The 9710-nt window shown below is 39.8% G+C and overlaps 1 protein-coding gene across 1 annotated transcript; it reads right to left on the minus strand.

The window, feature by feature from the left end:
- Nucleotides 1-7507: 7507 nt before the first annotated feature.
- Nucleotides 7508-8452, minus strand: LOC134381268 (olfactory receptor 9A1-like). The gene has a single exon (XM_063101349.1). The coding sequence runs from the start codon at nucleotides 8450-8452 to the stop codon at nucleotides 7508-7510; it is 945 nt and encodes a 314-aa protein (XP_062957419.1).
- Nucleotides 8453-9710: the final 1258 nt, after the last annotated feature.

Genomic DNA, 9710 nt, shown 5'->3' on the forward strand with positions numbered 1-9710 from the left:
AGGGAAAGGCCCTCAGTTTTTCCCCATTCAAAAAGATACTAGCGCTGGGCTTGTCATAAATGGCTTTTATTGTGTTGAGATATTTTCCTTCTATACCTAATCTGTTGAGAGTCTTTATCATGAAGGGATGTTGAATTTTGTCAAATGCTTTTATAGCATCTATTGAGATAATCATATGGTCTTTGCCCTTGAGTTTGTTGATGTGATGTATCACATTTATTGACTTTCGTATGTTGAACCATCCTTGCTTCCCTGGGATGAATCCCACTTGATCATAGTGTATAATTTTTTTAATATGTTGCAGTATTCTGATTGCTAATATTTTGTTGAGGGTTTTAGCATCTAGGTTCATCAAGGATATTGTACTATAATTTTTTTTTTGTTGTGTCTTTATCTGGTTTTGGTATCAGAGTTATGTTTGCCTTATAGAATGAGTTTGGGAGAATAGCTTCTGTTTCAATTGCTTGGAATAGTTTGAGGAGAATTGGTAGTAACTCCTCTTTAAAAGTTTGATAGAATTCAGCTATAAAACCATCCAGACCTAGACTTTTGTTGGAAGATTGATAATTACCACTTCAAGCTCCTTGCTTGTTATTGATCTGTTCAGGTTTTTGATCTCACCTTGGTTCAGTCTTGGTAGTTTGTATGTGTCTAGAAACTTATCCATATCTTGCAGATTTTCATGTTTGTTGTCATACAGTTGTTTATAATAGTCTCTAATGATTCTTTGTATTTTTGTGGTATTGGTTGTAATGTCTCCCTTTTCATTTCTGGTTTTCGTTATTTGGGTCTTCTATTTTTTTTTGTTAACCTAGCTAATTTTTTGTCTATTTTATTTATCATCTCAAAAAACCAACTCTTTGTTTTGCTGATCTTTTTTAGTGTTTTTTGGGGGTCCCTATTTCATTTAGATCTGTTCTGATCTTAATTATTTCTTTCCATCTACTACTCTTAGGTTTGGATTGTTGTTTTTTTTCAAGTTCTTTGAGGCATAGTGTTAGGTTGTTTATTTGAAGTCTTTCCGTTCTCTTGATGTAAACATTTATTGTAATAAATCTGCCTCTTAGTACTGCTTTTGCAGTGTCCCACAGGCTGTGGTATGATGTATCTTTATTTTCATTAGTTTCTAGAAATTTTTTAATTTCCTGTTTAATTACTTCTTGGACCCATAGGTCATTCAGGAGCCTATAATTTATTTTCCATATATTTGTATAGTTTCCAGAGATTTACTTATTATTAATTTACAATTTGATTCCATTGTGGTCTGAAAAGATACTTGGAATGAATTCAATTTTTTTGAATTTGCTGAGGCTAGATTTGTGACCTAATATGTGGTCTATCCTGGAGAATATTCCATGAGCTGATGAGAAGAAAGTATATTCTTTAGTTGTTGGGTGAAATGTTCTGTATATATCTGCCAAGTCCAGTTGGTCTAAGGTGTAGATGAAATCCTGTGTCTCTTTGTTGACTTGTTGCCTGGAAGATCTGTTCCATACTGAGAGAGGGGTGCTCATGTCGCTCAATATTAACATATTAGGGTCTATTTCTTTCTTTAGGTCTAAGAGTGTTTGCTTTGTATATCTGGGTGCTCCAGTATTGGGTGCATACATGTCTTTTATTGTTATGTCTTCTAGTTGGATAGATCCCTTTATCATTATATAGTGGTCTTCTTTGTCTCTTTTTATGTTTTTTGCTTTAAAGTCTATTTTGTCTGATATAAGAATAGCTATTCCTGCTCATTTTTGGTTTCCATTTGCTTGACATATCTTTTTCCATCCCTTCATTTTCAGTCTATGTGTGTCTCTACAGGTGAGGTGGGTCTCTCAAGGATGGCATATACTTGGGTCTAGCTTTTTAATCCAATCAATCTGTGTCTTTTTAATGGGGAATTTAGTCCATTCACATTTAGGGTAGTTATTGACAAGTGTTGCTTCATTCCTGTCACTGAATTGCTTCTTGTTTAGATGGTTTAAATATCTTTTGATCATTATTTCGCCTTTTATTTCTCTTCTTCAATGTTAGTTGGAAATTTGAGGTGGGATGATTTAGCTTCTTTCTCTTTCTTGTTTGCATTTTTGTTTTAACAATGGGTTTTGCTCTTTCTTGTGTATTTGGGACAGTGGTCACTATTATTCAGATTCCAGATGAATGACTCTCTTGAGAATTTCTTGCAGGACTGGTCGTGTGGTGGTGAACTCCCACAACTTTTGTTTGGGAAATACATTATTTCTCCCTCATTTCTGAAGGAGAGCCTTTCTGGGTAAAGCATTCTTGGCTGGCAATTTTATTCTTTTAGTATTTTCAATATATCATTCCACTTTCTTCTGGCCTATAGGGTTTCAGTTGAGAAGTCTGCTGCTAGTTTGATGTGGGTTCCCCTGTAAGTGACCTGATGCTTTTGTCTTGCTGCTTTTAGAATTTTCTTTGTCTCTGAGCTTTGCAAATTTAACTATAACATGTCTGGGGGAGGGTCTTTTTGTATTGAATCTGTTTGGGGACTTTTGAGTTTCCTGGCTCTGAAGGTCTGTATCTCTCCCTACACCAGGAAAGTTTTTTGTTACTATTTCCTTGAATAGGTTTTCAATAAATTATAAACTCATAGATGTGAATATATTTGATGGGTTTCAAATGATTGGAATTATTGTATTTTTTGATGCACAACTTTCATCTTTGACCAGTGGAATTGCTCCTTCAGTTGTCTCCCGAATCATTTTAATCTTCAATATCTGGTATGACAAGATGTTCCAAGCTGTAGATAAGAAAAACTTCTGGCAAATTAAATTTAACAGAGTTTAACCAAGAATGATTCACAAAGCAGGCTGCCCCCAGAACCAGAAAAGGCTCTGAGCAACTTTGGGGTTGCTGCATGTTCAGATAACATTTATGAGTGGGAAAAGGAAAATGACATACAGAAAATGAAAGTAAGGTACAGAAACACCTCGGTTGGTTAGAGCTGGGTATTTGCTTTATTTGAAGCTAGTTTGAACAGTTGGCTGTCTGTTATTGGCTGAGACTCAGCTACTTGTTAAAAAGTAGGCTACAATCTGTTTGCACATCAAGATAGATTACAAGATTAGGTTACAGTCTGTTTACACATCAACTTAGGTTACAGTACAGTTCACTAAGTCTAAACAAACCTTTAGGCCAAAGTGAATTTACAAAGTTCATCTTGTAAATTTTCTATCCTAGATCTGGAATCAGCCATTGATCCAAGAAAACCTGGTTTCTCACACTGGGAAACAGTATTGTAAGACCACACTCTGGATCTAGGAATGTTCATTATTATTGAATTCGTCAATGTTACTAAGACATTCAGTGGACAAAGTCAGAAGAGAAATATAGATAGAAAGATAGATGCATCCACCCATTAATATGCAATTCAAATGTAAGACTGTAGGGACCTTATCTAACCTTTTCTACATCATTTTAGAATTAGAATATTTTATAATTACTCATTTTCTTTATCTCACATTACACACGTAACAGCCCTAGAATACTAATACTATCTCTATCAATATGATTACTGACAATGTTTTTTAAAATTTTGTTTATGCTTTCCCCATTTCTCTTTTTTAAAAAAGTTATTGTGACAGCCAATCTATGGCTTCCCTTCTAGTTTTGCATGGTTCTTATGCTTTACAAGATATTTAAGCAGTTCTTCTGGAATTAGAATACTGACTGCTGCCTGATAAGTTCCATGTCCTTTCTCTTCTGCATACCCTATTCAACCTCAGCTGATTCCAAGGCCATAAACTCTGGATGCTCTTCGTACTCCCTTAGAGGAACCTCAAGGAGGACTCATCTGTTTTTGCAGATGTAAAACCACGGTCAACATATTTTAAAATTTCACTTGAAGCTTCCTGCAAGATGGTGGAATAGACAGTTTCCAGCGTCACTCTCTCCCACAAACCAACTAATTTACAACTATAAAAAAGCAATAACAGCCAAGCTGGGGCTGCTAGAGCTCAGAGGAAGAGGAGAGACCTATGGAGTGCATGAAGGCAGGAGAAGCCACGATGAGAGAAAGAAAACACCACTCCTACCATTTCTTGCTGCGGCTGCTTTAAGGATAGAACAGCTGAGCATATGGAGCAGGAGCCGGCAAAAGCCTCAGCTGGGCCCTTTGGATGAAGTTGCTTGGAGGTAGCAGGGGAGAAGAGGGCCTTGGTGGCCCCCAGGCCAGCAAAACCACTAATAGGGTTCCCATGGACCCACATAGGAGCAAGGAACCAGAACAACTGAAAAAAAAGAGCTGCTCAGAGGCCAGTGAGTCATCACAAGGGACCAGTACATGGCCTGTCCCATGGGAAGTGTTTGGAGCATGGGCAGTGGGGGAGACAGGCCCACTGGGAGAACACTGGGGCACAGCAAGGACAGCTGATCTCCCCCACAATCAGCACAGGACCACTCAGAGGAGACTGGTCAGGAATATAGAATTGCAGGGAGTGTGGTTTGATGAAAAGACTCAGGCCCAAATCAGAGTTTCTATACAACCCAGGTACACCAGGTCTCTGGAGAGCCAGAAGTACCTAAAAAGTCAACCATTAAAACCTGAGCTGCACAAAAAGCCATCCCTAAGGAATCAGCAGAAAAGCAGCAATTTAGCTCAACCACACAGCTCAAGTACTAGTTCCCACAGGAAGTTCCCCCATTTTGGAAGTAAGCAAAGTACAAAAAATTAGTTCCAGCCCAGGCACATTGCCAGCATCTCAGAGCCTGCCAGGGTACCTGAGGCATTGAGCCAGGGACTGCACCCCCCCCCCACCCACAACCAGGCACATTGCCAGCACCTCAGGGCTGCCTGGGGACCTGAGGCATGGAGTGGGGACCAGACCCCCCTACAACCAAGCACACTACCAGCACCAAGAAGCATGCCAAAACATCACCTCCATGTGGGTGGCCTACCACAGGATCCAAAATAACCACAGCTGCCACAAAAGTGGCTAGACACCACAACCACCATGCAGATGGTCCACCAGCCACTGGAGTGCATTGACACAAGGAGAGTCACAAGCATTGATCAAAAAAAAGAAGAGGATGTCTCTATCCACAAAGACCATTCCAGAGTGACAGAAGAAGCAGCTGCTCTATGATAACACTGAGGGACCTGAACACACCTCTCAGCATTGGACAGATCATCTAGGCAACAAACCAACAGACAAACCATTACTCTTTCAGAAGGAGAGAAGAAATCTAGGGTTATCAGAGGTGGGAGTGGGGCCAGAGGGGAGCATAGGGAGAGATTGGACAAGGGGCATAAGGAATAAGTAACAATATATATGCTAGTAATATTGATTTGATCAACATATGTCAACATTGAATCCCCAAAATATGTATAATCAATTATGATTCAATAAAAGTTAAAAAAAATAAAAACAAAAATAAAAAATAAAAAAATTATTGTATTATATCTACATTATAAGAGTATATAGCTATTAAAAGACATAATTGTTAAGCCTTTTGAGAAATACTTTTTAAACAATAGACACAAATAAAAATCATAGAAGAAAATATTAAATTTGACAACTGTAAAATTAATGTTTCTACATGAAAGATTCACTTAAAATAAGAAAAGCCAAAAAAAAAAAAAAAAAAAAAAACAGATTGAGGAAAGATATTTCCGGAATATATTAGGCAGTATATGATAGATATCTACAACATCTGAAAAATATCTCCATATCATTACAAAGTAGCCAAGACCTAAGGATAAGAAAAATGTGAAGCTTCATCTCTTCTCCCCTGTTATTCTCCCATTTTCTCTATTCAGCTCTACAGAAACTTTACAAAGTATATAGACTTACTAAAGACTCTCCTAACAAAATATCTCTTCTATTACAATGAGATGCTTGCATGAATGATCAAACCTTCCTGGGCAATTAGCAGAAGTGTGAGTACTTTAATTTTTGAGATGGTAAGACATTAGCATGCAGTAGAATCCAAGTAGAATATGAAGAGCTATGCTACATATTCAAGTGGAATATGGAGAGTCTCACTCCAGCACTGTTCTCATGAGTCCCATTCCCACCATCACAGCCACAAGGTAACCAATTTTCTTGCCCTTCCAGACTTTTCTTTATGCAAATATTATATGTATATATGAATATAAACTAATTTTTACATTTTTCTTCCAAAAATATAGCGCCTAACAAATTTTCTGCTCATTGCTTTTCTTACTCAACAGTATATCTTGAAGATCTTTCTTTCAGTGACACTGTAAACCTCCTCATTCTTCTTATGTTGTATAATATTCATGAATAAGAGTCCCATAAATTATTTAGAAAACCACCTGTTCATATCTATGTGGGTTGCCACCAAACTTGTGTAATTACTTGTATAATGATAAAAAAAAAATTTTTATAGAAAAAAATCTATAAAACTGTGTCATATAATACAGAAATACTGAGGGTAACAGGTGTGACAGGGACAGGAGCTAAGATGGGGCAATATTGGAACAGGGATATGTGGCTTAGGGGATCCCAGAGTGGAGCTGGAAGACAGCTTGGTAAACGGGGTCCTTGTGAGGGAAAGGGAAAGAAAAAGAAACAGAAATAAATCTCGTAATCACAGAAACAGAAACACAGAAATCACACAGAAAACTCCTGGTAGGTGTGAGAGTTAAGGGAACAAGGAGGAGACTGTGCCATGTCAGGATTAAAGAATGTGAGAAATGCAGGGAGGGGGACCAGAGGCTGCCCCTTCCTCTGCCCTCTCTGCATTCCCCTCTCAGTCCAAGCACATAGCAAGGCAGCTCTCCCTTGTCACTTCACCTCCCAGAACAGAGCTCCATGGCACACCGGCATGTGGAGCAGGCAGGCTGATGTGAGGGACATTAGGTAAGAAAATATTTCTTTCCAAGACCTTCCTTCCACGCACTGAGAGAATCTACAAATTAGAGATGCAGCTGTATTAACACACAGGCAGCTCTTAAGATTGTTAAGCAGTCTGGGTTGTGGATTGAGTTCACTCTCACCAGCTGCCAGGTGAGAAAGCCCATAGGAAAATACTGTCACTGTTGGACCTTGGCAGTAGGAACAATAAGAAAAGGTTGAAACTTAAGGCTGTAACTGGCTCACTCAGGGAACCAAAGTGAGCTTTACACAGTGAGAAGACATCATGAAAGCATGGGGACAATAGTGGAAGATAATCCCAACACCAGGAATTACACATTTTTGTCAGCTGTCAGAGAATGAATCACAGTTTTCTTATTTTGCCCATTCACAGGTCTGAGTTTTCTAAAAATTACACATATTTTATGTATTAACACTTGTCAAATTTATTAATGAAAATGCATTATAACTACACAGTGAATCAATGCATACATCCACTTAGAAAACAGTAAAGAAATCACTCATGTAGGAACTATCCAGCCACAAATTGGAGCACCGTCAGTACCTTAAAATTCCCTCATAGATCACAAACTATTTGACAATGAGAATGATCATTTTGGATTTGCATTAGTACCTTCAGATTACTCCAGTCCCTGATGAAGATTGTCCCAAGCCCAGATCTAATTCTTGAGAAGTTGATAGCAACGTTTTATGCCATCTTGAAAAGCCTGGATGAACTTGTCATTCCGGAGGGTGAAGATAAAAGGGTTCAGAAAAGGGGTCACCACTAAAACCAGCAGTGACGCTACCCTGTTGTACTCGGCTGCCTGCGTTTGCTTGGGTTTCACAAAGAGGAACAAGCAGGTACCGTAGCCGATCACAACAAAAGTGAAGTGGGAGGCACAGGTGGAGAAGGCTTTCCTCCGGCCAGAGGCCGAGGGGATCCTGAGGATCGTGGAGATGATGTAGGCATAAGATACAATTGTAGTGATTAAAGAACCAAAAATTTTAAAAACAGCCATTAAAAACAGAATAAACTCTGAGAAACGAGTGTCATCACATGATAGTTTGAGCAACTGCCCTCGGTCACAGTAAAAATGGTCTATCAGGTTTGATTTGCAGAACGTAACGTGAAACGTGGCATAGACTGGCCAGATTTCAGAAAGGAACCCAAACACCCACGACACGATTACCAGCCACATGCAGGTGCAGCTGTTCATAATGATGTCGTACCTCAAAGGGTTACAGACAGCCACATAACGGTCCACAGCCATCACTCCCAGTAACGCGAACTCTGAGGAACCCAGTGAAAGGTACAAATACAGTTGTGCTCCACACGCAGTCAAAGATATTGTCTGAGTCCTTGAAAGCAGCAACCCCCGGAGCATAAAAGGGACAGCAGTGGATGTGGTCAGGGTCTCCAGAATGGACAATTGGCCAAGAAAGAAATACATGGGGGACTGCAGATGTTTGTTAACACAGACAGTGACGATGATGACCGTATTTCCCAGTACTGCCACTGAGTAGAAGAAGAAGAATATGGCAAAAAGGATATGGCGTAGTTCTTGGGAGCCAGGGAAGCCTAAGAGAAGAAATTCAGTGACACTAGAGTAATTCCCCAACATTTAGTTCTGAGGGCTTGATTCTTGCGAAATCTGGAGAACAAAAGAAAAATAAAACTGTTTCTCATCTCAAAACAGGTAGAAACTGTTTCAAGTAGAGAAAATACACCTATCCTGCTTACAGGCTCCACAGCATCCCTAGGAAGGGTTCATATTCCTGAATGAATTCCCTGTACATCATCAGTGCAATTTGATTTAAAAGAAAAATATATATATATATAAAGAAAATTGAATTGGCCAAGGAGATGAGCCCAGCCACCAATGTGATCCCATGACACGAAAGCCCTCCCCTTCCCCGCCCAGCGTGCACCTGCGTCTCTCAGTCCGCAGCTCATGTGCCTCCCACTCTGCTATGAACCGCCACCCTGTCTGTATCCCTGACTGCCATGTGTTCCTGTCTACCAGGAACTCTCATCCATCTGGAATGTTTCTTCTCTCCTGCATATTCCTGCTTCAGTATCACCTTCTGCATAGAAGTTTTCCTGTCCCACAACTGGTTACTAGATTATATTGTTTCTTCAAATCTTAGGTTCCATTTACACCATATTTACTTTAAAGCTACTGCTTTCCCTCTATCATTAGTACTGAGTGTTGGTGAGAAGGGGGGTGCGGAACTCTCTCGAGAATTTTCAATAAGATCTTGAGGGCAGGGACTGAGCCTCTCTCCATCTATTGGTCAGCTATACCCCTGAGTGGCTAAGCCCCCTCTTCCTCCCTATATCAGGAAGGAAAGCTTCCCTTCTTTTCTCCTCAACGAATGTGTCTTCTCACAGGAGGCAGACTAACCAGCACCTGGGATTAGTCCAGCAGGACCATTTCTCGCCAACGCTCTGAAACATCTTATCACCAAACTGACAGGAAGAGGACCCAGAACAAGGATATAGAAGGAATTTACCTTCAACCTCCATTTGTCCGACTTGGAACTTATAGTGGGGCTGGCAGACAAGATGTTTGAGGTCCAATTCCAACACCCCCTGCCCTCAGGAGAGCTCAAAGCCCTAGATCCAGCAGAGAGTCAAAGCCACTGAATGTGAACTCTGGGTCCAGCCCAGGCCCTAAATGCAGACGACCATGGTCACAGTCTAACAGACAGTTTGGAAAGTCCCCTCACAACCAATGCTCCTTCTATGATTACATTTCCACAAATATTATGTGAAAAAAATTAAAGACTCAACTATTACTAACATCCACTTAGAACCAAGGACCTGAGCCTCTTAAGATTTCTGGAGTCGATCTCTCACTTCCTCAGTTCTTTGCTCAA

The sequence above is a fragment of the Cynocephalus volans genome, chromosome 6 (genome assembly GCF_027409185.1).
Source record: "Cynocephalus volans isolate mCynVol1 chromosome 6, mCynVol1.pri, whole genome shotgun sequence".
In the NCBI taxonomy this organism is placed as follows: Eukaryota; Metazoa; Chordata; class Mammalia; order Dermoptera; family Cynocephalidae; genus Cynocephalus; species Cynocephalus volans.